The following is a 27,306-nucleotide window of genomic DNA, read 5'->3' on the forward strand; positions in this document are numbered from 1 at the left end:
CGCGCAGAAGAAGGGCGGGGGAAAAAAGAAGCGGCAAAGGGGAGGGAGGGAGAAACGATGGCGGAGGAGGGGAAGGAAAGAAGGAGGGAGGGTGGCGTAGGAGGAGGCGAGGGGAAAAGAGACGGCAGCGGGGAGGGAGAGAAGAGGCGAAGGAGGGGAAGGAAGGGAGGAGGGAGGGAGGGGTGGGGTGGCAGCGCGGCGCGAAGGCGGAGAAGGGGAAGAAAGGGAGGAGGGATGGTGGCAGTGCGGCGCGAGGCAGAGGAGGAGAAGGAAGGAGAGGAGGAGGGAGGGTGGCCGCGAGGCGGAGGAGGGGAAGGATAGGAAGGGGGGAGGCTGGCCGCGCGGCGCGAGGGAGGTAGACGGGAGCGGGGGGAGTTGGGAGCATTCGCAGGAGCTCAGACGCAAGAATGGTACCATTTATCTAATCATAATTAAAGAGTTTTCATGTGTTAATTATGGTCAAAGAGTTCTTTTAATGGTGAAAGAATTGACTACGGTCAAAGATACTTGACTCTGGTCAAGTCAGCCTGAGAGGGAGACTTGGTTTATTACCAAGAGGGTTAACTGCGGTTAACCAGAGAACCACAGAGTTGACTACGGTCAGAGAGTGTTGACTTCGGTCAACGAGACTTGGCATGTGCCAAGAGGGTTAACTATGGTTATTTAAGATGTGCCAACTTCGGTTGGAGAGACTTGACTATAATTAAGGTGCCTCGACCCTTGGTCAAAGCCCCTTAATTATGATCAAGAGCATTGACTTCGGTCAACCAGAGAATAAATATATATTTTTATATTTGTATGTGTGTACATGTGTTCAGTGGGGACGCCCACCGTGAGTAGAATTAGTCCACAGTGTGTTATTTGCATGCAAAGCGCTAACAATTAATGGGTGCCATGGTGGTGCGCTTTAATTAATTGTTGCAGGTACTAGGAAGAGTTATTTTCCTAAGCGCTACGGGAGCCTAACAAGCATCTAGGAGGCGGTTCGTGTGACCAAGTGCTTCAAAGACTCCAGAGTTGCCCTTAGTGGCATGTAATAGGACTTAGTCTAGATTTTAGACAAGTGGCATGTTGCCAATTTTGAAATGAGCTTGAAGCTCTTGTAATATGGATTCACGTTGGATTTTTGTATCAAGTAGCTCTACGCTGAACTCTTGTAACAACTTTCTCTCTTCATGAATAAAAACCTTCGGGGGGGTCCAGCCCGACGTTTTGTCTTGGGCCCTAGTGCATCTGTAGAGAGAGGGAGTGAGAGAGAGAGCATATGAGAGAATATTTGCAGTAATTATATGGTGCAAGGTCTCACATCCTGTCACTAGATGTGACTATCATGAATGCTGAAGATCCATCACCATGCTATAGATGTGTAAACAAGACCGTTCTGAAGACGATAAAAGTAAACCATACTGAAGATGACAAATCACATTGAATATGATAGATCCCTCTATCAAACGCTGCACATGCCGACAAGACAACAAGAGAGAGAAGAAGGAAAGAAAGAAAGTTCATTAAAGTCTTCAAAAGACCGAAGGGTCTATGAGACTGTGAGAAACCCAGCAGAAAGGGTGGAGCTACTAATCGAGCATCCACACCCTTACAAAAGCAAGATTAAATCCTACATGGTCATATCAAAATTGTAGTCATCTACAACATCACTATCATCAACATCCTCATGAGTGCGGCTGACATCATAATACAAAGTGAGGTGTGCTCCAAGGCAACTGTGGACCCCCCTCGTCAAGAGTGAGGGAGCAGTAGCATGAAGTTAGATATAGAGTGTTGCTGACTCCCTATGGATACAATCCTACGCTATCTCCTGGTAACAGCTCTACGTCTAACGAGGGCGACAGTCACCCCAGTTGGTGCCTTGGTATATTGCATAGGAACTATGCACAAACTGTGTATGTGGGTGAGTGAAACTGGGTACCATTATTAGGGAAGAAGGACCCTATATAGGGGAGCTAATGAGTCAACTCAAGGAGCTGTACCAGCCGACCTAGGGCCAGTCCACCGATCTGGGCTAGGTCGGTTGACCTGACCAGGGTGGCAGCTTGTTTCACCATTTATCCCTATCCCCAGGCGTTGGAAAACATCCCTAGATTTGGCTGCAATTAGTTCTAGATTTGGTTGCAAACAATTTCCTAACCTAGAGATGATGTATTCCTGTCGAGGGAGCGCACACCCACATAGAAGCCTTCACTCATGAGATGCCCTAATTTTTAACATCCTCTCTACAGCTCATAGTGAGCACATATGTCACAGAAGAAAGTTGATGAAGACAGAACCATGGACCCTTCCACACCGCAAATATTGGAAACACCTTGATGTGAGCACCGGATACCCTTGAAGTAGAATGCCACTGCGAATAGTAAAGAGATCTGCATTTCTTTGATTTCCCATGCCAATGTGCAGTGAATTCTAAGTTAGGAATGATGAGCTGTGGAACAGACCACGCCCAATACCCCTTGGTGAGCACATCACGTCCAAGAACCACTATCCGGACTGATCCTCAGCTTACCCTGAGATAGGAGAATTGATTCCTTCTCTACTCTGTCCAAGGTGGACACACCCATGTAGAAGCCCTCACTCATGAGATGCCCTAATTTCTAACACTCTCTGAAGGCTAAAGAGTCACATTGAAAGTGGACATGGACACACTGAAGGTGTTATATGCTAGCAATGTAAATAATGTGGTGACATTGAAGGTGACAAAAGCTATACTTAAGACAACATATATGGTGATCATGTTGGCTATGGCAAGCAATGGAAGCTAAAAAATGGAGGAGAGAAGGAGAAAAACGAGATGCTGTAATAGATTGCTATAAAACTGAAAGTGGAGGCTCAAGAGGGAGCCAACATAAGAAAACCCTAGGGCTAACTGTCCTAACTGGACTAAGTGTCCTAACTGACCTAGGTGGTACATGTACTAACTGTACCGATAGTTCTAATTGACTATAACTAGGCCTACAAGGCGCATACCAAGGAATAAGTGGCACCTATGGATAGCCCATAGAATGGCCTACAACCCCCCCTCCATGCTATGGGCTGAAGTATCCTGGACATGGCTCAAGATACCTGAATATCTAATGTCATGGTTGCACATGTTCGTCCTATAGGGATATAGCAATCTATGATTGTACAGAGTACAACAGATCAAGTTACAAAAGGTACTAAGTTTGAAAAGCCTCAAACTTAGGTCGAGGTAGAGCCTTCGTGAAAAGATCTGCCAAGTTGTCTTCAATGGGAACATAAGACAACTGAATATCACTTGCTGATAATCGCTCTTTGACATAGTGATAGTCAACCTCCATATGCTTTGTGTGAGCATGGAAAACAGGATTCCGTGCAATAGCCAAAGCACTCTGACTATCAGTGAAGATGACGGTAGGAGCAGTCTGACATGCATAAAGATCTGCAAGTAGCTTCCGAAGCCAAACACACTCCACCGTAGCTGTTAAAGCTACTCTGTACTCAGCTTCACAGCTAGAAGTAGAAACTGTACTCTACTTCTTGCTGAACCAAGAAACACATGAAGTACCAAGCATAAAACAGTTGCCACTATGTGATGTCTGAACAACCAGCCCAATCACTATCAGTGAATCCATGCATGACAAGTGAAGTATCAGCCCCATAAAGAAGGCCTAAATGCTGTGTGCCCTTGAGATATCTGAAAACACACTTCACAGCATGCCACTGGTGCATAGATGGGCTGTGCATATATTTGCTCAACTGTGAGACAACATACTATAGATCAGGTCTCATATGGCATGGATAAATCAAACAACCAACTGCCTGCTGATAGAGAGTGACATCACATGTACCATTGCCATCCTCAGAAGAGAAGTGAAAACCAGACTCTAATGGTGTGGATATTGGCTTGCAATCCTCAAACTGAAAACACTGTCCAATGTACTTGGATTGTGACATCAAAATGCCCTTGTCACTGCTAGCAAATTTGATGCCTAGATAGTAGTGCAAAACACTGTCCAATGTACTTGGATTGTGACATCAAAATGCCCTTGTCACTGCTAGCAAATTTGATGCCTAGATCAGACATAGCAAATGTTTTTTGCAAATCAAGTTTAAAATCTGCAATTTGCTGAGCATGTGTCCCAGTCACAAGCTTGTCATCCACATAAAGGATTAAAATCAGCAAATCTGTCCCATGCTTGCGGATGTAAAGGGTAGCATCTGTAGGGCTGTGCGGAAAGCCACGTGTCAGCAAATGAGTATGAATCTTGGAATACCAAGCCCGAGGTGCCTGCTTCAATCCATATAGGGCTTTTTTCAAGCGCATACCTTGCTTTCAGAACCTTCAACCTCAAAGCCAGGAGGTTGGGAAATATAGACCTCTTCTTGCAAATGTCCATGAAGGAAAGCTGTCTTGATATCAAGCTGATGTACTTGCCAATGAAAGTAGGCAGCAAAGGCAATAACAATGGAAGTGGGAGCAAAAGTCTCCTCAAAGTCAATGCCGTGTTGCTGAGCATAGCCCTTAGCAACAAGACGGGCTTTGTAACGGTCCACTGAACCATCAGCTTTCCGTTTGATTTTGTAAACCCACTTAGTTTCAATGGCATTCTTGCCAGGAGGCAAATCACACAACTCCCAAGTGTTATTCTGATGGATAGAATCCAATTCAGCTTGCATAGCCTTCAACCAACAATCATTCTGAAAGGCATCTTGATGACATAATGTCTCTTCATTGCATGCTGTAGCAACCAAAGCATAAGCAACAAAACTAGCATGCTCTTTCCGGACAGCTGCTCTAGTACGGGCTGGCAGAGGAGTATCGTGTTTGCTGTCTTTTAATGTGTCAAGGAGCCAACGGGGTACCTTTTTGGGCTTATAAATTTCAGCTCTTTTCTGGTCAAGAGCCCTGTGCAAATGGTCTTGATCAATGAGAGGCATATTAGGCTGAATAGCTGGCTGCACATGTGGCTGCAAATGACCAACAGATGGAGGAGGTACAACCTCAGATGGAACATCATCCCGAGCATCGGATAGTGAATAAAAGTGGATCTGTATGATAAGTGTCAAAATGAAAAAATAATGCCAATAGTACATGCGTAAACCACTTCTGTAAAATAGATATAAAAGTTAGTAAAAAATAAGGTGAATCACAACATGACTAGGGATTATCCATGCTAAAGAATTATCCAATGGATGTGAATTAATTGCATGGCACTAGCCCGACCAAAGGCTAGTTGGGAAATCAAAGTGTGTGTTTAGATTAAAAAGTCCCATCAATAATTGAGCCATACAATTAGTTCCATCAATTGGATAAAAAGTAAAAAAAGAGAAACATATAAGGCAAAAATGTTTGAGACATCTAAGTTGAAAAATGCAACTAGAGTTTGCAAAAATTTTGATCAAAATTACGAATTTTAAATAATATTGAGTTTGACAAATATAATATTAAAAAAAGATGTCGAATCCTCAGGTAGTACAGGTTCCGAGGTCGGCGTCCACTTACCTGCCACCATGCAAATAAACTAGGCTGTCAAAAATATATGGGGCATCAACAATGGGCTGTTTTTGACAGTCCAGCAAAGGCATAGTAGAAGATTTATCAAACACAACATCCCGACTGACAAAACACTTGCCGGTGCGGGGTTAATATAGCTTATAGCCCTTGCTCTTTGAGCTATACCCAATAAAAATGCACTTGACAGCTTTATCATCCAACTTAGTGCGTGTCTGTGAAGGCACATGAGCATAAGCTAAGCATCCAAAAGTCCTCATGTGAGAAATGCGAGGCTTACGACCCGTCCAAGCCTCAGAAGGTGTGATAGTCTGCAATGCCTTTGTGGGACATCTGTTCAAGATGTAATTAGCACACTTAACCGTATCCAACCACAACTTGTTAGGCAAATGTTTGCCTTTCAACATGCACTTGGCCATCTCCATCACTGACCTGTTTTTTTGCTCAGCCATAGGATTCTGTTGAGGAGTATAACGCATCGTGCATCGATGATGTATGCCATGGGAAGCCAAAAAAGCAGCAAACTCCTTTGACATGTATTCACCCCCCCTGTCTCTATTAAGGTGAGCAATGTGCAGCTTATTCTCATTCTCAGCCAAGGCAATAAAGTGCTTGAAGCATGAAGAAACTTCAGATTTGGATTTCAATGCGAAAATCCAACTGTACCTGGTGAAGTCGTCAATAAAAGTGACAAAATAATAGAAGCCCCCAAGATCTGCAACCCTCATGGGTCCACAAACATCACTATGAACCAGATAAAGCTTGCGTGAAGCACCAACTCTCTCATCCTTGGGAAACGCAGCACGGTGCATCTTACCAAGCAAGCATGGTTCACAAACATGCTTTGAAGGCATATGCATTTTGGGAAGATCAATAACCATGCTATCCTTATATAACTTCACCAAGGCTCCAAAATTGAGGTGTCCAAACCTCTCATGCCACAAATGGGTATCTGCCATGGTAGAATTAAGAGCAAAGGCATGTGCATCTGCAAGTGCAACATCATCATCCAAACATTTGTCATAAGCATCAAGTCTAGAAATACCTCTAGTCAATGTGTTAGTCAAGACCATGGTAAAGGCATGTGTAGCATCATACACTGCACACCTAACACCATAAAAAAGAATGTGAAAGCCACATGTAGCTATGGCTGAAATAGAGATGAGGTTCTTGCGAATGCTTGGAACATAAAGCACATTCTCTAGAGTAACAACATCACCAGAGGCAGAAGTAAGAGCAACTTGCCCAATACCTTTCACGATATATGATGCATTATTGGCACATGTGACACTGCCTCCGTGAGATGTATGCTCTAATGAGCTGAATAACTTCCGGCAGGAAGTGATGTGCTTGCTAGCACCACTATCAAAGAACCAGGCATCATGAACATCTGAAACCGCCATGCAAGCATCATGAACATCAGGATTATATTAACATGTAACCAAGAAAGCCCAATGCTGGTCTTGTGCAAAATTAGTGGACTCATGTCGATCTTCTGCACTAGAAGAACCAGATACTGCAAGACCAGACTCTTTCTTCTTCTTTTCAGATGCAATGCGCTGCTTGCATTTAGAAATATCATGTCCAGGATACTTCAGCCCATACCATGGAGGGGGGTTTGTAGGACAAAGCTCGAAGTATTTGACTCTATTGCAGAAAAGCAAAGGCAAAGAGGGGATGCCGTAGCTTCTTCTCATAGGTGCCACTAATTCCTTGGTATGTGCCTTGTGGGCCTAGTTATTTTCAGTTAGGACTATTGGTACAGTTAGTACATGTACCACCTAGGTCAGTTAGGATACTTAGTCCAGTTAGGGTAGTTAGCCCTAGGGTTTTGTTATGTTGGCTCCCTCTTGAGCCTCCACTTTCAGTTTTGCAGCAATCTATTACAGCATCTCGTTTTTCTCCTTGTCTCTTCCATTTTTAGCTTCCATTGCTTGCCATAGCCAACAATGGTATCAGAGCCAGGTTAGGGATCCACCCTCTAGCCATTTCCAGCCACCTGGAGCCATTGGGATCCGTTTGGCAGCCCGTTCCCCTGCTGGTTGGTTCATTTCTCAGGTTCCTTCCACACGTGTGAGCATGCAGGGCTTCTCCGAGCATTTCCATCGCGGGAACTCCACTTCTGGTGCGGGAAATCAGCATTTTTGAGTGTCTTTTGCAGAGAATCGTGAAGTGGTGCAGAATTTCAGCCTTTTTACTGCATTTATTGCTGAGCCGCCTCACACGTGTGGTTCCGTACAATCTATACGGACACCTGCACGTGCGTTTATTGCAGTTCTGACCAGTACGGAAGCTTTTATTGCCTGTACGAGCTGTACGGAACACAACGAGTGCATTTAAAGCAGTTCTGGAGTGTACGGATTTCTGCGCCAGTATTTAATGCATCTTTGGAGGATGTACGGGAATTTAATGCTGTACAGGCTCATTTATTGAGGGTACGACCTCGACGGATTTTCGTACTACCTATACAGACATTTCCAAGCAGGTTTGGTACATTTATTACCTTCTTGATCTACCTCCAAGCTCGTGCCAGCATTTCGAAGGCTTTTTCGTGCTTTCTCATGGTGTGTGCTAGTGCCCGAAGATATTTGGAGTATGTTGAATTGATCCGGAGAATTCTCCTTGAGCCCTTCCCTTCTCATTTGGCTTACCTTTGCCTCAGGTTGCGAGTACCCCTCCATTGGATCTCTCTTTTAATTTCTAAGTGCTCTCCTCCTCGTGGGAGCACTTTCTCTTGCTGTAATTCTCATTTCCAGCCCTCATTTGCTCTCATTTTCACATCTCCTTCAAGGGTGAATCTCTCTGCTCGGATTCAGAGCCTTTCATTGCTGTCCTTTTGGGCTACATCATTAGGTAAGCCGTTGTTGCATTGGTATTTTCCAATTTTTGCTTCATTTGCATTTTGGAAAGGCCCGGTGTTGCCTTGGAAGGCCTCGTGTTGCCTTTTGGGGATTTTTCTTGCAACAGGTACACCTTGGGACAATAGAGTCTGTTGCAGGGATAAGCTTTGAAGCTTGAGCAGAATTTTGTCACTTGATTTTGAGAAGTTTCATTTCTCTCATTTGCTTTGCCAGTTGGTGCATTTGTCTTGAATTTCAGCACCATGACTAGCGACAAGGATGATTTGTTTGGGATGCTTGGGGCTGATGATAAGCTTGATGGCACTAATTATCCCATGTGGTCATACATGATGGGACATGTTTTGGTTGCCAAGAATCTATGGCATATTGTTTCAGGTTCTGAGGTCAAGCCTACACGTAATGCCGCTTCTGGTGCTGCACCTACTACCTCGGGTTCTTCTTTAGGTGGTGGGTCTTTAGGTGATGGTTCTAATGCTACTTCTAGAACCCCTGCAGTTACTGTTACAGGTGCTTTGCCTCCTATACAGGAGCTGATTTAGTGGGATGGTCATGATTCCAAAGCACATGCCTTGATTGCTCTTTCATATTATTTCTCACATCCGGTCTTGCAAGACAGCTAAGCAAGCATGGGATCGGCTTGCATCTTTGTATCAGGTGTGGAATGAGGTGAGGGTTTCCTATCTCTACAAGCAGTTGAAAGATTTGAAGCTTGATGAGGGTGGTAACATGGATGCCTATCGCACTAATGTGAAGGATTTGAAAGAGCAATTGGCCAACATTGATCAGATTATGCCTGATTCTCAACTTGTTTCTAATACCCTTGATAGGTTGCCTGATTCTTATCAAGGCTTTGCTACTACATTGAGGTTGGTTGCAGGGGGTAATGCCAATCATTTCTCATTTGACCAGCTGGTTGCTCTTCTTCTTCAGGAGGAGCAAAGTCGTGTGAATCGCAATGCTTCTATGGTTAGTGATCAAGCCTTTGCTGCCCATCACAAACACAAAGGCAAAGGCAAGGTTTCAGCTAGTAAACCCCCTCATTCCCATGCTGATCATTCACATGGTGTCTCTTCTTCAGGGGATAATAAAAAGAAGAAGAGATGTAACTATTGCAGGAAACTTGGGCATCATATTTCTGAATGCAGGAAGCGCATTGCATCTGAAAAGAAGAAAGAGTCTGGTCTTGTAGTATCTGGCTCTTCTAGTGCAGAAGATTGACATGAGTCCACTAATTTTGCACAAGACCAGCATTGGGATTTCTTTGTGTTACATATGTAGATCCTCCTCATAAAGCTGAATGAGATGAGGATACTCAGTGGAATAATGATGATCCACCCGAATGCAGAAATTTCTGCAAATATTTACGTTCATAGCGTGTGTACGTTTCTCCTGATGATAAAGGAGCTGCTCAGGTACAACAAGCTGGATGGTATTGATGCCTCATAACGCTTAAGGAGGCTGACATGAAAAGCGTTTTGGATCTTCCAATGGGGAGAAAGATGTAATCGAAAGGATACCTCATTATCTTTTTGTGAAATCTAAAACAGTTCGTAATACGACAAGGCAAGCTTGACATACATAACCTGATTGCCAACCTTTGGCCTTTTGACAAATAGAACATGATGATGGCCAATAGAAATATCTCTCAAGAATGTAGGTGAGATACCTAACGATGCGTGCCCGAGGTCCTATTACAATGTAACATAGCATAGACACGTTAAAGGGCATGCCCCCAATCTAGCATCATGAAAAGATACATGTCTTCAACCAAAGCATGTTCCGTCACCTTCTTAGTTTGTATTCATCAAAATTAAAGATATTGGTGTTTGAATCTTGCAAAAACATTAGCTATGCAAGTATTCTAAAAGTTATGAATTTAAGGAATCCCAAAAGCATCGCCATTGTATGCATGTGAAGGCTGATGCTACGTGAGGACAACCATGAGTTCGTGTCTCTTCAACCATGACGATTTGACTACTATAAACTCTTCTTCTATCCTCATAAAAGTCGATTGGTAACTTAGCCGTGATTTTATTTGTATCAATAAAGAGATTCCAGGCATTCATAAGTGAATTAATGGAATAGTCATTTTTTGTTGAAGAGGGGGACATACTCGTGTATTTGTAAATCTCTATGGCAATTCTATAACTTTTTAAAAAAATATAATAAGAGAAAGAAAGGATGGGCATAGGCCTACAAGCCCTTTCCAAGCTTAGAGCAGAACTTCAGCTACTAGAATCACACTCAAGTAGGCCACGTCCCTGAAGTTACCTCCCACCGCCAAAGCATAGCTCGAAAGATTGAAAATGGTCAACTGTTTAGTGGCAGGGGAACCGTGGAGGAGTGACCACAATGAAGGTGAGGGAACACGCATCCCTGTATATAGCATAGACACATGACATTGCTGGGCATAGCTAGCATCATGAAAAGATACATGTCTCCAACCAAAGGTCCTCCTCATGCGAAAGATACAAGTGATCATGAGTACATCTCCATCAATAATTCAGCTACCATACCAAAACAATAGTGTCTGATGTTGCCACATGCATAACGCTGCTCTAGAGAATCTAGGTCTCTCTTTGGCTATCTTCCCTGACAAAGTGTGCACACACACATTATATGGGAAAGCTTATATAAGTGGTTCCATTATCAAACTCAAGTACAAAGAAAACTGAACCGAACTTCAACTAGGATCTTTGAAATAGCTTGGAAGCCTACTGGATTTGTAGAGCAACACACACACACACACACACACACGCACGCACACACGCACGCACACACGCACGTGTTCTCGTGCATACATATGATACATATCATGGATTATTCTTGACTTTAGCTGGTGATGTGTTTTGCAGTCGCGTTCTTTGTTATTTTCAAAAGTGGATTTATCCATTTGGGCGGTGCCTGGTTGAGCTCTCGAGCAGTTACCCACTGTTAAGTGGATTCTATAAGCTTCTTGCTGTAACCATAAAAGTAGCAGATGATCAAGGCTACTTCAAGGATGGACATGAAACTGTACCAGCTATCTGCTTCAATGTGCACAAAGAAACGGTGTATATATGCAATTATGAGCTTGGACAGTAACTAGATTGAAAATGCTCAATTGCTATCTCAAGTAAATGTGATGTAGTGGTGTCTGAAATAAGCTCTATGTTATAATACAGGAACAAACTGCCTCCAAGATAAAATTTCACAAGGAACGAACCAAACTTCCAGAAGAAGAACACACTCTTTGTCAGGATCTGCTTCGCAGTTATTTACAAGAGGTTCTCATTGCCAGCAGGCGCTACAAATTGGAGCTGTTGGCATCTTGCTTGCGTCTCTGCTTATCAGCTCCTCCTGCCTTGATAGGCATAGGTTCTTTGGTGGAGCCCATCAAGATTTCTTTGAAAATGGGCCTGAGATATCCATCCTTGTTTTCATTTTGGTCCTGGCTGTATAAATTTAATTTTACTTCTAGTAGGGCTTATTATAAAAGGGAAAATTCAAAGAAGTGCCAGGAAGATTGGGTGGTCTATATGGAATCGACATTAGGAAACTAAGAAAATTGTTCGTATTTTTAGTTTGAAGAAACTATGGATTTCTTGACAGATTTTACATATAATCCATTGGTGGACATTGCTATGGATGCTTTGGAGAGATGGATAGCATTCTGCAAAATTGAACTGGAACCGTACTTGCCTCAAATTGTACCCTATTTTGATAACTACCTTTACAGTACAATGACAAGTGACATTGCAGAAGGCAATCACGAATCTCCTTATCCGGTTTTCGGAATGGGTTCAAATAGTCAGAACTTATCCCTTTCCCAGATGAGGCGGACCAGGAGGGAACGAATAGAGGTTGCCCAGGTAGATTCTTTCTTCTACTGTTATATTACATAAAATTTTACAGAAGCATTATATATTTATCTGAGCTTTCTGATAAGAGGATTCTTTGACTGGATATAGTTCATTCTGATAAGGAAGTTTTCAGTGGAGAAAGCTATTTCCAGGATGGTTTTGTTAAGGTTACATGGTTCAAACATGGTCTTGTTTCCACGCACATACAGACCCACCCACATACACAGGCGTACACACATGCACATTCCAATGAGGTAAGATCAAACCTTTGGGAAACCTCTAAAATACCACATTATGCTCATGGAAACACTGTTCCCCAAAAAGTAATTCAGAAAGTGTCAAAAGTGAATATGCCTGCAACAGCTGGGGCCATTCCAAAGGTTCTACAACTCGAAAAGGAGGAAAGCATGGATCAGTATATGTGCGCCAGGCCCTTTCCTTCATTTCACAGTTTAATCAGCCATTTGTTTGGTGATCCCCCATAGAGCGGCCAGCCAAGGGGATATCCTTGTATTTTTATATTGTACACTTCACTGGGGAGTTGTATTTCCTTGTCGTCCGTGTCCCTGAGGCGTTTATTAAAATAGAATGTTCTTTCCTCTGGAAAAAAAACTTGCAAAAGGAAGGACCTCCCTTTGGGTGCACAGCTCTCAGCCAAATACTTGCATGAAATCTAAGGGAAAAGAAATCAAAAGAGATGTGCCCCAGCTGGAAAATAACCACACAGGAGAGATGATTGAGATGTAGGGAGAGAGTGTAAGCGAGGGGGAGCAATGACAGTAGGCATGATGTTCTTTGGTAATATGCGGGTTGAGGCAAGCTTTGCTCTCTTTGATAAGTTTGCTTTAGAAAGATATCCACCCTACCATCTTCAACTTCTTTGGACCTAGATTCACGAAGAGCTGAGTGCAACGTCAATAAGTGCACTTGATGAAGAGGAATAAATATTTTCTCAAAAGTCCACGACTATGTTGATCCATAGTTAATCTCCGAAAGAAATCACATGAAAGTAGTACATAGAGATGAGGATTATCACCCGCCTCATTTGTGGAGTTCTAGAAAGCATATTGCTGATCTCATGCTAGGGGAATTCCAGCATGAGATAGATACAGTTGTTTCCCTAACACCTGAATTAAAAACATTTTACTAGCTTGGCCATCCTCAATTGATTCTGGAGTTTGTGGGAAGTCCTTATGTCCACGGTGCTGTCCATGTCTGAGAAAGGCAAGTTATGCATCTTGAGCCCTGATCATGGAGGCATGCAAGATATCATTCTTGGTAGAGTGCTAGCCTGCCTGGAGGAGGGTTTGAGGTGCTAAAGTGGGGATCCTGAAGCTTGAGTGATGGATAGCATCGATGTGTGGCAGAAACAGGCATGAGAGAAATCATATACACTATGCTCTTCACTAGCAGCGAGAGAGGTTGTCTTTCATGATCGTCGAACATATTTAAGCAAGGATGGACTGCCTAATTTGTCCTTTTTTGGTTCACTGGCTGATGATGTGGCATCCAGGTTGATGATGTGTTGCTTGATGGACTGCCTAATTTCTTTCTTTTTTGGTTCACTGGCAGACAGGTCATGGCACAATTGGTTGATGTGGTAGTCAGCTAACAAGTGGCATTTGCTGGTAGGTTTGGCCGCCCAATTGAATGGTGGGGTTGCACGGGCTTTCTATCATCAAATTGTCGTTTGGTGTTTTCAACTCTTTCCATCACTTGGAGTAGCATCGGAAAGTCGACCGACTTTCTTTAGTAGGAGTGCATGGCTACCTGGAAAGTCTGTTGGGGTTTCTCTGCCTGTTTGAGGCAACGTCTATATGTGGTCTCCTTCGTTCATTTTCATGTTCTTCATGTGTGTGAACTAATCTTGAGTTCATATTGTGCAATTGTGCATGGTGATTCTCTCACACTTGTTCACAAGAGAGGTCTTGAGGGAAGTGCCTGCAAGAAGTTGAGGTGAGTCACCTCAACTCCACTTGTTACGCACAAGCCAGCCATAACTTGCAAGCATCTCTGCTTGCTCTCCAAGAACATGGCCGGCATCAAGGTGGCCAGCAATCCCACCCAGCCTTTCCTCCAAGTATTGACTTGGACAGAAAGACGTACTTCCAGCTTGCTGTCATTGGTCCCTCCTTGGGCAAGCTTTCATAGATCTCTCAGTTTTGCCCTGATTAGTGGCTCTTGCTCTTTGATGGGATTGCCCTTTCTTGGCTTCCTTGGGACTGAGCAGGATGGAGATGGGCATTGGTGGATTCTACAGACAGTACACAATAGAGCACTAAAAAGATGATGTGCGCTCACTAGCAGTTCGTCCAGCAGACTAAGATGTTCTTCCATATTGGCTCACTCAACATCATGGCATAGCAATTGTTATTCAGGATTTGTAGATTGCTCATGTGTCAGCCAAGGCAAGTATCCCTTGCTTGATCGCGCTTCGTTTTCCACTCCAGATTTTCTCGAAATAGATGTTTGGAAATGGCATAGAACTTATATGAAAAGAAGTTTGGTGGTATCTATAATTCTTAAAGCTGCAAAACATTTTCTTTTTACTTAATCACAATTATTACTATATTGCAGCCAGATGCTGTCAAGCGCTCACAAATACGGATACAGAAGTTTTTAGGTCGTATCGGGAGGCATGCTCATCTTCTTGTCCCAGATGTGAATCTCCTTCAAGTTGTTGGGACTGGCGGCTTAGCTTGGGATACAACAGACCAAGTTAAGTTTACACTTCCATTCAGGGACGATAAATCTGACATCTGGCTAGGTGAGGTGCACACCAGTCAAAAGTGCATGTCCTTAAATTCGGTTGAGTAGTCATCATGTGCAAGGATTCCATTTCTGTTTTGTTGTGCTATGTTGGGATGGCATTTCTTATACTAGCTCAATATGTTTCTCCTGCCAAGATTCTGTGTCATTATTTTGCTGAGGAGTTTGGCTAAGAGTGCTGCTTGTAGATAATCATTTACAGATTTGTTAAAAGTGACTGACTTGATCTAAATTTTAAGAAAGTCAAAAAAGAAGCGAGCCACTTATGGTGAAAATACCCCAAAGGATCCTAAGGGTGTTTAGTTGCTCCATACGGGTCCTAATTTTCAGCAGCCCCATCTCTGGCTTCTTTAATGTACCTTTTGTCCTCTGCCCCCTTCCTTCACCACTTCGCCACCTTACCCGCTAAGAGCCTTCACACCAAGAACGAACAGGATTCTATTAATCTTCTCTGCCCTTGCACCTCCTCCTTCTGTTCCTCTTTTCTTTCCTCCTGGTTGTCTCCCCTTGTGATTCCAGCTCCTCCTCCCACTAATTATGGTGGAAGATAAATGATGGTTCAATTTGACATTTCTGTCCATCAAGCATAATTATGGTAAGAAAGATAAACACACTTTGCTCTTGGTCGTTTTTAATAGAAGTCATTATTTTCTACACTGGATGTTCTCTTCTGTGACTAAAACGACCAACATATGCATACAAAATCATCTGTTATTTGTGCCTTCCACACATTGCCAATATGAAACATGCTTATGAAAAGCTCACAAAATGCTACTTACTTTCTCTGCTTGCCATTGCAAACCTGAAATCTGTATTGGAATTCCTGATTGAATTGTGATGTTCAGATTCGTTACTTCCAAGAATTGTGGACCTTGCACTTTCTGCAAATGATCGGAGTACAAAAGTGGTTGCTTGTGAGCTCCTGCATGCCATGTGTCTACTGATGATGGGAAATGCTGCCAAAGGTCCGGCTCGCAGACAAAGTGGAGAAAGCCCTAGCGTATGCTCTGAAACTCGGTTTCTCCATGATGGATTCCTTTCTTTTTAAGTTCTGGTTGATATGCTGCAATTTTAAGCTAGCTAGGTTTTCTCCAAACATGTTTTCCTTTTTTTTGAGCTTCTTGTGGGTTTTCTATTGCAGTCACAATGTCTTATGTTGCTCTCAGGTGCATGATGAGAATATTTACAGGAAAGTATTTCCTGCAGTAATCCGACTAGCAGCCGATGTAGAACAGGTAAAATCATGGCCACTTTGAAACTGAACCTTTAGTGTGTCAACTATTATGGTTTAACGAGGTTTCAAGGATCTGGCCTAGTATAATGGTTATCCATCTTTCAATTGTTCAATAATTTCTGCTGAACGTGCAAAGGCCAGGTTGCCAGTTTCCAATACTCAAGCTTTTTCCGAAGCTTAGCCAAAACCCAATCAGTTTGTTGTCGGCGAGTGAGTTCCCACCCCAAAGGGTAACCAAGATGACGAACAAACTGAGTGGGTGGAATGATATCCCCGGGCCATAATAGACTTTGCCAGTCTTTGGAATGCAAAGAGAGCAGCTTAGACTTCTGAAAATTAACATGAAGACCAGCTGCCAAACCATAAATAGAGAGGGCTTGCATCAAGGCACCAAGATCATGGGGCGTATTTTTCGGGGTAAAGAAAGAATCATCAGCACACACACACACATGCACACACACAATATGTATGTATATAAATACATGTATGTATATACATACATGTGTGTGTGTACACACATTTTTCTTTTTAGTCAAGTGTAAATGCTTTAAAAATAACAGAAATTATTTCATTAAGAGAACTGTACATTCATAGCTGTCCCAAAGGGAAACAGCTACTACTCATAAACTGGAAACACTGATAAAACACTTCTAACTGCACCAGAGGAAGGTCTCCAAGAGAATGTGCATCTTGGTGGAGAGAGCAATTCAAGCATGAACGAAAGAAATGATAAATGTCCACCCAAGATGCCCGATAGTCGAATGTTACAGGCATGATATAATGACCACAGTGCCCAAAACGCGACACCAAGAAAAGAAGTGAGCATAGTCTGGCCTAGAGGCAGATCGACCAAACAAGCAGATCTACCTGCCAAACATAATCCTAGGAAAACAAGCCTACGCACACATAGAGAGATTTTATATATATGTGTGTGTGAGTGCGTGCGTACGTGCATGCATGCAGGCATGCAGGCATGCATGTATGTATGTAGAGAGAGAGAGAGAGAGAGAGAGAGAGAGAGAGACAGAGAGAGATTAACGTCCGTAGGAGGCCTCGCGGGCCTATGGGACAAAGTACAGAATCAAGTAACTCCTACAGACCACTGTGGGTTGGGGCAAAAGGGCTGGCTAAGACCCTTGCTGAGTACTAAAATGCTATACTAGTACAAAATAGCAAAAAGGTAGCAAAATAGCATGAGGGTGGCATGAGAATATCAAGTGCTCAGAGCTAGAGTCCGAAGTGCATCAACCGCTTCCACATATCCGGGCTCCATGGTGGCTCTCTGATGAGATGCAAAGAGCTCACGTATCTGCCTCTGTCGGGTTGTCTTCCGTGGTGGTGGAGGGCGTGGTCTCCTTGATCTCTAGATCCGATCGGCTATGTCAAGGGTGACGCCTCATCTCGATCGATCTCCCCTGAGGAGAGCTGAAATAGGTTGAACCACGATCTTGTGTGCTCTAGTCGCTTGTCGCGTCGTGTACGGTCTCTGTGTCCCTCGTCTAGCAATGTTGTGTCGGCTCTCTCCACCGATCCATATATCTCTCATGTCAGCTAGCTCCTCCTCCTCTACCCCAGAGTGCCCTGGAGCTGAGTCAAATGCATAGAAATCCGTGACCTCTGCGCTCGGTCTACCTCGGTACCCTTTGGTGCGGTGGTCCCATCCTGTTGCTCTCTGATATGTCGTAGTAGCGTCTCCCTGTCTTGTTGCATCTCCATCAGGTAGAGCCCAATACAGACCTGGTCCTAGAACTGGATCAGTCGTGAGAGTGGGCCAAAGCCGTGTCCCTTCTTAAAAAGGCAGTGGTAGCGCCCTCAAATCTCATAGTAGGTTGGGTAGACACATGGAAAGTGCTCCTCTTTCTCGACCACCCCCATCGTGCACAACCTGCAAGTCCGCTGCTCTCTAGGTATGCCTACAACTCTCCCTACCTCGAGCCTCAGTTGATGGGATGAGACCCGCATCTGTCCAATGGCAATCCTCAGCGTGTGTGAGACTCCTCTGATACTGAGGTCTGATGATGAGCCCATCCTTTGATACTCTCAGAAAATGGTCATAGTAGAGCTGGGTCTTGGTGGGGAACTCCTGGTCCCCCCCCCAAGTGCAAGATGTGTGGAGCTGGAGGAGATCTAACCGTATGAGGCCGTTAATCTCATCCCGTGGGATCAACTCAGGCGGTGCATCAATGCTATACTGAGATGGGGGAAGCGGATCCATGTGAATGCCATGATTGGCAAACCATGCGGTGATGCGTGCAAACCATGCTATACCTACCTCACTCTTTGCTAGTGGTATGGAGGACTCTAGTGCCAGCCTCGGAAGTCTATCGCGAGGTAGGTCCCAAACTCTTTGCAGGAAAGTCACTGTCTGAAAAATGGCATCAACTTGGAGAGGGGTCATGGCAAACTCTGCCTGTACTATCTGATGGGGGACCGAGGGCTTACTCTGAATCATCCTAGAGCCCATAATCACCTATAGCTACTCAAATCTCCTCCATTCTGCTGCTGAAAGATCACACTTCCAAAAAGGTGCTGCATACATGGCAGTCGGCCTCACTAGAGTGTCGAAAAGCCAACACTTCCTCGGTGGATCTTGGAAGTGCGCCTGAAAGCACTGTCGCTCTAGTCGGCAAAAGTACCGTGCCCTCGGGTGAGTCATGCTCTGGCTGCGTGGGTCATCGTGAAAACTGCACCCAAGTATCCGCGTATAGTAGAATCTGTATCATCAAGTCTGCTAGTGGTCCTCCCTCGCCTCCTAGATGGTCTATGAAAGATGTAATCTCATCAATGTAGAGCCCAAAGAGAGTCGGTGAGAGAGGGCATCCTTGCTTTACCCCGATTGGGCTCTTAACCCAGTCTGATAGGCCTCTTGGGACACGAACTCTCCTCTGATGGGCTCATATAAGCTCACTACTCCCCAGATCAGAACCTTTGGAATCTGCATATCCTATAGTCTCCTAATCATGTGGGATGGCAGGACAGTGTCGAAGACCTTCTGAAAGTCTACAAAACAAGCATAGACTTTCCAGCGTCTCGACCTCGCCTCCTCAATGATAGTCCTCAGGATGAAGATGTGGTCTAGTGTGGAGTGTTGTCTTCGAAAACGTGCATACCCTAGAGCATACTGCCCATGTCCTTTGTATGGCTCTAGTGATCTCCCTCTCCAGTATCGATCCATAGATCTTGGCTAGTGTGTGGCCAATCATGAGAGTGTGATAGTTCCCAGTATCGATGGGGTCACTTGCCTTGTGTATCAGTACTATGGTGGTGGTACTCCATGAGGGTCGAAAGCCGTGACATATGGCGGCTAGGGCCGGAGCAGAACCTCCTGTCCATGATCAAAATGCTCAGTTTGTACCCCTCATCGTCCTCTGCTCTTCACTTATGAAGCCAGCCCACACATTCTGCAAGTGGTGGGCTTGGGCATAGTGGACATATCAGGTGGTGCTGTCATGTGCACGGATTGGTATCTGACATGTACTAGGTACACAGAACTAGCTCAGGTTAGCCTGGGGAGGCTTAGAGCTAGGCAGGCTTGATTCTCGGGTTGAGTGGCAAGGGTACGAACTATTTATAGGTCTTCGCTATTTTTGGCGCCGGGGCCCGAGTCTATAAAAGAGGCCCAGGGGGTTCAGTTCTCAGTGTGCAGTTGGGAGCAAGTCTCATTCCCAGGTGTCGGGTCTGATCCTGGATTGTGTCGCGGACGCGCGCCTGCATCTTAGCGTAGCCCAAGGCCCAGTGACAGATCCAGGGCTTCACAGCGCCACCTGGTGGTATGGGACACCAGGCTGGTTTGGATCTGATTGGGAGTTCGTGCCAGTAGCTCAGCTCGTGGCTCGGAGGGGACATCTTCTGATTCGGGATCACATCCCGTAGATGTCAAGGTTGGGTGGTGAGCAGCCTGCTCAGTTCTGATGTTGTGAGTGGTTGTTTTGTAGATCAGGGGTTTCAGGAGTGCTGGGATGTGTCAGTTGGTATCAGAGCCAACTCCTGAGGTAGGAACTTCTGATGCGAGAATTTTGACGGATTTCTCTTTCAGGTATGCCCTAAATTTCGAAATTTCCTGCTGCGTTTTTGCTGGCTACCTGGGGTAGAAGGGGTGAAGAGATATCTGGAAAAGAAAGAAGAATAGGAGAGAGGGAGAGTCGAAATTTCTGAAGGCTTCTGAGAGAAGTTTAGAGGGTGGAGAAATACAGCAGAAAAGTAGGAGAGATGTGCAGAAAAAAGACAGCAAGGGAGGCGGTGATGCAGTGTTTAGGAAGGGGCGGAGTAGACGGGGCTAGTAGAGGCTTGACAGCCTGTGCAACAGGCTGTCCACAGCCTGCGCAACAGGCTGCGAACAGCCTGCGCCTAGGGCTGCGTGCAGCCTGCGCAGGGGGGAGGTGCTTTTTTCGAAAAAGCACCCCTCCAAAGCTGGAGGGGCTTGGCCTTTTTTTGGAAGCTCAGCTTCCAAATAAGGCAGCCCTGCACCCTATATAGGTGGGGGCAGGGTGCTAGGCTACCCACAACCAGCCTCAAGCTTCGAGCCTCTACCTCGATTCCTGTGCCAGCCTTGTCCGTACGCTGCCTGCGTCAGCATCGCCTTGCTTCGCGCAGACCCCTGCATCCGATCTCTGCTTGCGCCAGCCTGCACAGCCTCCGGAGGCCCTGCAACAGTCGTACAGCCTGTACGGACTGTTTTCGCCAGCCCTGCACCTGCTGCTGCACCGATTTGCGACTGCGCCTTGTACCTGCAGAACTGTACGGATGCCGTACAGTTACGTCAGCACTGTACGGCCTCCGTCAGCCCTTGTACGGCCTGCGTCAGTAGCCGTACAGGCCACGTCAGCGACCGTACGGCCTGCATCAGCAGACCGTACAGCTACTACAGCAGCACGCGCATCCGGCTTGCGGGTTGGGGGAGGCTCCGTGACTCGCGGTCTTTCGATTCGCCAGATTTCAGCATCTCCTTCCGTCAGCTTCATTCGGGACGGTTTTCTTCTGCTCCATCCTCCTCTGTGCTTCATTTTAGTCAGTTATTTCTCTCAGTTCGTATTCAAATCAGATTTCAGCCATGTCTGATGCTCCAAATCCCGAGTTCACCATGGGAGAGCAGGACTTGGATTACACTCCTGTGGGAGAGGAGGATTAGGGTCTCTATGACGACCTGATAACCAAAAAAGCCTTCAGTGAATTTACGACTGCTCTTGATGGCAAATTCGAGCAGGTCAATGCTAATCAATCGGGGTTGACACACCAACTCCAGGGGATACAAGCAACTCTCACTCTTCTGGCTAGCACTGTACAGGCACTCACGCATGTGGATGCCATGGCTTCAGTGCTAGGCCCGAATATAACTCCGGATCCTTTTCCAGGTGACCAAAAATCAAGAACAAAGGAGGTAGTTGACACTTGGTTGCACAAGTGGCAGGTACACTTCCAATTCCACCCCTATCCAGATGAGAAAAAGATTCAGCTTGCAGCAGGGTTTATGTCAGGTAAAGCCTTGCTATGGTGGAAAGAACTCCAGCCTAAGCCTGATACTTGGACAGATTTTGAGGGCATCTTCAGGAAGGAGTTCCTGAAGAAGGAAGATGACTACGATATCGTCGGCAAGCTCAAGGCCCTCGATATGTCAAAATTGAATTTGACCTTTGAAGTTTATCTTCAAAGATTTAGGGATCTGCAAACCAGGGCCACTAAAATGGATCCAGTAACCTTGTTAGGTTTCTTCGTGGATGGTTTGCCAGACTCCTATAAGTTGCAGATCAAGAACAACAAGTGCACAACATTGCAGGAGGCCATGACATATGCGCGCATATATGATGATACCATGGCCGGTACCAAGGCAACCACAGTTACCGAAACGAGTGGAAAGAACAAACGCAAGTTCTTTCAGCATGCGACTGGTATTGGGGAGATGAAGTCTACGGACAACGCCTCCAGGAAAAGCTTAACTCTAGCAAAGAATGGTAAGGCCCGTTTCCTTCGCACTCTCAGGCTCAAGAAAGAAGGCCGATGTTTTTATTGCGAGGAGCGGGGCCACACAAAGAATGAGTGTCCTAAGCGGAAGAACCAAAAATTGGTGCTAGGACCGAAGCTCCAGGCGGGTCCACGTACCGCAGCCAAGGGAGCCAACCAAGTCACGATGACAGGTATTTCAGTAAATGTCATTACCTGCCTCCTTTCTTGTAATTGTACCTTTAATACTTCGTTGTTTGGTTCCCATGATCTTTTCCGAGTTTATGGAGAAGTTAGGGACCAACAGGTTCACATTCTCTTTGATCCGGGCAGCTCTCACAATTTTGTTAATTACAAATTTGTGCAGAAGATGGGGCTGTCCACAGTGCCTAGCGACCACACCTACGAGGTGCAGCTTCCAGCTGGGAAGCAGTTTTGGGATCGCAAGGTTGAAGCGCTTCCTATCCGGATTCAGGCCTACACTTGAGCTCTCACATGTTATGTTATGCATCTAGAGCATGTAGACTTGTTGATCGGGATAGAGTGGTTTAAAACCCACAATATTCAGATCGGATGGACGGAGCATACGCTTTCTTTTGTAGATAAGGACACCCAATTTTGTATTCAGTGTGATCAAATCCCCCCTTCTCAGGGGCCTATTGTATCTGCGATGCAGCTTCGGAATATATTAAACAATTCTCATTATGATGTCTATCAGTGTGTTTTGATTCCACTTTCTTCATTTGTTGTTTCGGTAATTAACAAGAATGAATTAAGTGTGTTTGAACACCGGGAATTGAGAATGTTGTTAGATAATTTTAAGGACGTATTCCCAGCTCAACTGCCGGAAGGTTTACCTCCAGAACGGGCAGTAGATCATCGCATAGACTTAGTCCCAGGGGCTCAACCTATCAGTGTACCACCTTATAGGATGAGCCAGGTAGAGGAGGATGAGTTAGCTATCCAGCTTCAGGATTACCTGAATATGGGCTATATCCGCCCAAGTAAATCACCTTGGGGTGCACCTGTCCTCTTAAGAAAGAAGAAAGATTCTTCCTGGAGAATGTGTATAGATTATAAACGATTAAATAAAGTCACAATTAAGAACCGCTATCCTTTACCTCGTTCTGATGATTTGATAGACCGTTTGGCCGGAGCGAAGTATTTCACTAAGATTGATTTGCGTACGGGTTATCATCAAATCCGTATCTATGCTAAACACATAGATAGGACCGCATTCCGGACTAGGTATGGTCATTACGAGTTCCTCGTATTACCTTTTGGTTTGACCAATGCTCCTGCTACTTTTCAGCAGATGATGAACGATTTGTTCAGGGATTTTCTGGGCAAATTTGTTGTTGTGTTCTTAGATGATATCTTGGTATATAGTAAAACGCTTGAGGATCATATAGGACACCTCCGGGTTGTCTTACTTGTTCTAAGACAGCATAAGCTTTATGCCAAGATGAGTAAATGTGACTTCTTTATGAAGGAGATCATTTACTTAGGACACAAGATTTCTTCTGAAGGTATTAGCATTGATCTGGATCGTATCCAGAAGGTTTTAGAATGGCCTATCCCTCAGACTGTGAAACAACTTCGTTCTTTCCTAGGATTTACGGTATTTCTTCGGAAGTCAGTGCGTGATTATTCACATATCACGGCACCCTTGACCAACATATTGAAAGGTCGTGGACGCAGGTCTACTCAGCCGATCCCTTGGAATGATGCAATGAACAAGGATTTTGAAACCTTGAAGTTTTCTATCAAGGAAGCACCCGTTCTTGCATTACCCGATCCTACCCGGCCTTATGTTTTAGAGGCCGATGAAAGTGATTATGCCATTGGGCAGCTCTATTCCAAGAGGGCAGACCTGTAGCTTTTGAGAGTAAGAAGCTAGACGACACCCAGTATCGTTGGCCCACACTTGAGAAGGAACTTTATGCAGTAGTGTATGCTCTCAAGGTTTGGAGACACTACTTGTATGGTTCAAAGTTCCTTGTATTGACTGATCACCAGTCAATTAAGTATGTGTGTGATGGATCAGAATTGAGAGGAAGGAAAGCTAGATGGGCAGAGCTAATGCAGGATTTTGATTTCGAAATACGTTATCGTAAGGGTTCGTTGAATAGTGTGGCGGATGCCTTAAGTCGAGTTAAGTTTGTAAATGCTTTGTCATTTACGGAAATATCCTCAGACCTATTTCAATCCTTGAGAGGGCTATACGCAACTGATAGTCAATTCAGTTCTTATTGGCAGAGAGTCCAGGATGGGAGCTCCATGGTTGACCAGGACTCAGGGATTGTGCCACCTAGGATACAGGCGGCGGGAGGTCAGTGGATGATTAGGAATGGCTTGCTGTTCCGGAATGAAAAGATTTGTGTGCCTGATGTTCTGGACCTTAAATCCAAGATTCTCTGGGAGTGTCATGATGCTCCTAGTGCGGGACATCCAGGTATACATAGGACTCTGTCTCTTGTGAAGCATACCTTTTATTGGCCTAAGATGCGTGCATTTATAGAGAACTACGTAGTAGGTTGCCGAGTTTGTCAGGTTACTAAGGCTGAACGCCTTAGAAGCGCGGGCTTATTACAGCCTTTACAGATTCCAGGTAATAAATGGGAAAGTATTTCCATGGATTTTATTACTGGTTTACCTCGAACGCGCAAGGGTCATGACTCTATTTGGGTCATAGTCGACCGTTTGACAAAAATGGCTAGATTCTTACCTACAAGAACAACTATTTCAGCTGTTCAGTTGGCTCACGAGTTTGTGGACCACTTGTTCAAGCTGTATGGTTTGCCATCTGACATAGTCAGTGACAGGGACTCAAAGTTTACAAGTAACTTTTGGACACTTGTATTTGAGAAGTTGGAAACTACTCTAAGTATGAGTTCCTCGGATCATGCACAATCTGATGGCAGTACAGAAAAGGTCAACCAGTTGGTTGAAGACATGCTTCGGGCATATGTATCTAAGAGACAGTCTTCATGGGAAGATTATCTACCTATGATTGAATTTGCTTACAACAGTGCAAAGCATTCTAGTACAGGTTATAGTCCTTTTATGCTTATGTACGGGTTTCAACCTAAGTCACCAGTTATGGTTGGATTAAAAGGGATTCAAAATGATGCTGCTAAGAACTTCTTGCTAGATATGCAGGAAATGTTGCAGTTTGCCAAGGAGTCTATTAGAAGTGCCCAAGATCGGGACAGATTTTATGCTAATAGACATCGTTCACCCAGAGAGATTTCTGAAGGAACGATGGTATATTTGAGAATTCCTAAGGAATCCAAGAGCCTAAGTACTGGTTTGGTTCCGAAATTATCCCCCAGATACTGTGGCCCATTCAAGGTCATTAAAAGAATTGGACCAGTTGCATATCGACTAGAATTGCCTCCTGATGTTAAAGTACATCCAGTCTTTCATGTCAGTAGACTGAAAGAAGTCTTGGGTGTAGAAGATCAACTTGTTTCTCCTCATGAGATTATAGAAGTTACAGATTTAACTTTTATTCCTCACGAACCTGAATCTATTCTTGAATTTCGTGAAAGACAGATTCGAAATCGTACTATCACGGAATACAAGATTAAGTGGAAGGATCCTGTTGAGGAGGATGCAACATGGGAGACATTACAAAACCTCCAAAGAACATTTCCAGATTTCTTAGCGAACTCAGGAGTGAGTTCTTAGAGGAGGGGGAGTATGTCATGTGCACGGATTGGTATCTGACGTGTACTAGGTACACAGAACTAGCTCAGGTTAGCCTGGGGAGGCTTAGAGCTAGGCAGGCTTGATTCTCGGGTTGAGTGGCAAGGGTACGAACTATTTATAGGTCTTCGCTATTTTTGGCGTCGGGGCCCGAGTCTATAAAAGAGGTCCAGGGGGTTCAGTTCTCAGTGTGCAGTTGGGAGCAAGTCTCGTTCCCAGGTGCCGGGTCTGATCCTGGATTGTGTCGCGGACGCGCGCGTGCATCTTAGCGTAGCCCAAGGCCCAGTGACAGATCCAGGGCTTCACAGCGCCACCTGGTGGTATGGGACACCAGGTTGGTTTGGATCTGATTGGGAGTTCGTGCCAGTAGCTCAGCTCGTGGCTCGGAGGGGACATCTTCTGATTCGGGATCACATCCCGTAGATGTCATGGTTGGGTGGTGAGCAGCCTGCTCAGTTCTGATGTTGTGAGTGGTTGTTTTGCAGATCAGGGGTTTCAGGAGTGCTGGGTGTCAGGTGCCTACATTGGGACATCATAAAGAGAGCATCCATAAGTGTGCCAAACACCTGGGTCTGTGATGGGTATAGGTGGCTTCCCTTGTGACCCCAGCCAATGGTGGGATCCCCCCCTCGAAATGAACTGATCACCTCCTCCATTCTGTGGGTGAGGAAGGCCTGCCGCTTACGGAGTGTCAGTCGCCGTGAGATCCGTTGTGCCTCGGGTGATGTCAAGTGGCCAAGGGCTCACTCACGTGTGAGGTGTTTGAGGCATGGGCGAGGTCTACATCATCTCCAAGTAGTAGGGCTGGAAGCCCTTTCGCCAGGTTGCTCACATAGATGGGGTCAAGGGCACGATCAAAGTGAACCTGTACCTGAGTGGGAGTGGGGGGGACTCTCCCTGTGACTGGCATAGTGGTAGAGATACAAAAGGCTAAGTACGAGTGATCAGCATGAAGTGGGGGAGGGGGCACAATAAAGTCGTATGTCCGTGAGGTAAAGGCCAAGGGACCCAATAGGTAGTCCACTGTGCTTGTCCCCCCGCCATGCGGGAAACAAGTGAGACCACCAGATAATGGCCATCTCTGTAGACCATTATAAATGATCAAATCATGGACCAGCCCAGCCCCTAGCTCAAGTGGATGTCGTCCATACTCTTTCACCTGTGGTGCATGTGCAGAGTGTCTCACTATCCCGAGCTCAGCTGCATCTAGTTCCGGTACTGAGGGAATCCGATGCAAAGTCCAGTAGGCCCACTTGCCTGTTCCCTGTGCGTGCATTGAAGTCACCAAGAAGGAGAATGTCCCCCTGCCTGGAGAATTCAGTGATATAATCTTGAATCGACTCATACAGGCTGTGCCCCTCTGTGGTGACCGCACGTGCATAGGATGAAGTATCTGGGGGGAAATAACACACCGCTATGAGAATCGGTCATGCGTCTGGTAGCGAGATGACTCCCATGTATATCTTG

The 27,306-nt window shown here is 45.1% G+C and overlaps 1 protein-coding gene across 1 annotated transcript in view; it reads left to right on the plus strand.

Moving 5' to 3' along the window:
- Nucleotides 1-27,306, plus strand: part of LOC147881500 (uncharacterized) — a 237,949-nt gene that overhangs the window by 155,424 nt on the left and 55,219 nt on the right. The window contains exons 14-19 of the mRNA XM_087402306.1: nt 11,202-11,397; nt 11,511-11,742; nt 11,938-12,197; nt 14,766-14,955; nt 15,803-15,957; nt 16,124-16,192. Coding sequence (XP_087258432.1) covers nt 11,202-11,397; nt 11,511-11,742; nt 11,938-12,197; nt 14,766-14,955; nt 15,803-15,957; nt 16,124-16,192 — 1,102 coding nt within the window. The remainder of the gene's footprint in view (nt 1-11,201; nt 11,398-11,510; nt 11,743-11,937; nt 12,198-14,765; nt 14,956-15,802; nt 15,958-16,123; nt 16,193-27,306) is intronic.

The sequence above is a fragment of the Dipteris shenzhenensis genome, chromosome 31 (genome assembly GCF_047967505.1).
Source record: "Dipteris shenzhenensis isolate YYH24624 ecotype China chromosome 31, Dip_SZ_1.0, whole genome shotgun sequence".
In the NCBI taxonomy this organism is placed as follows: Eukaryota; Viridiplantae; Streptophyta; class Polypodiopsida; order Gleicheniales; family Dipteridaceae; genus Dipteris; species Dipteris shenzhenensis.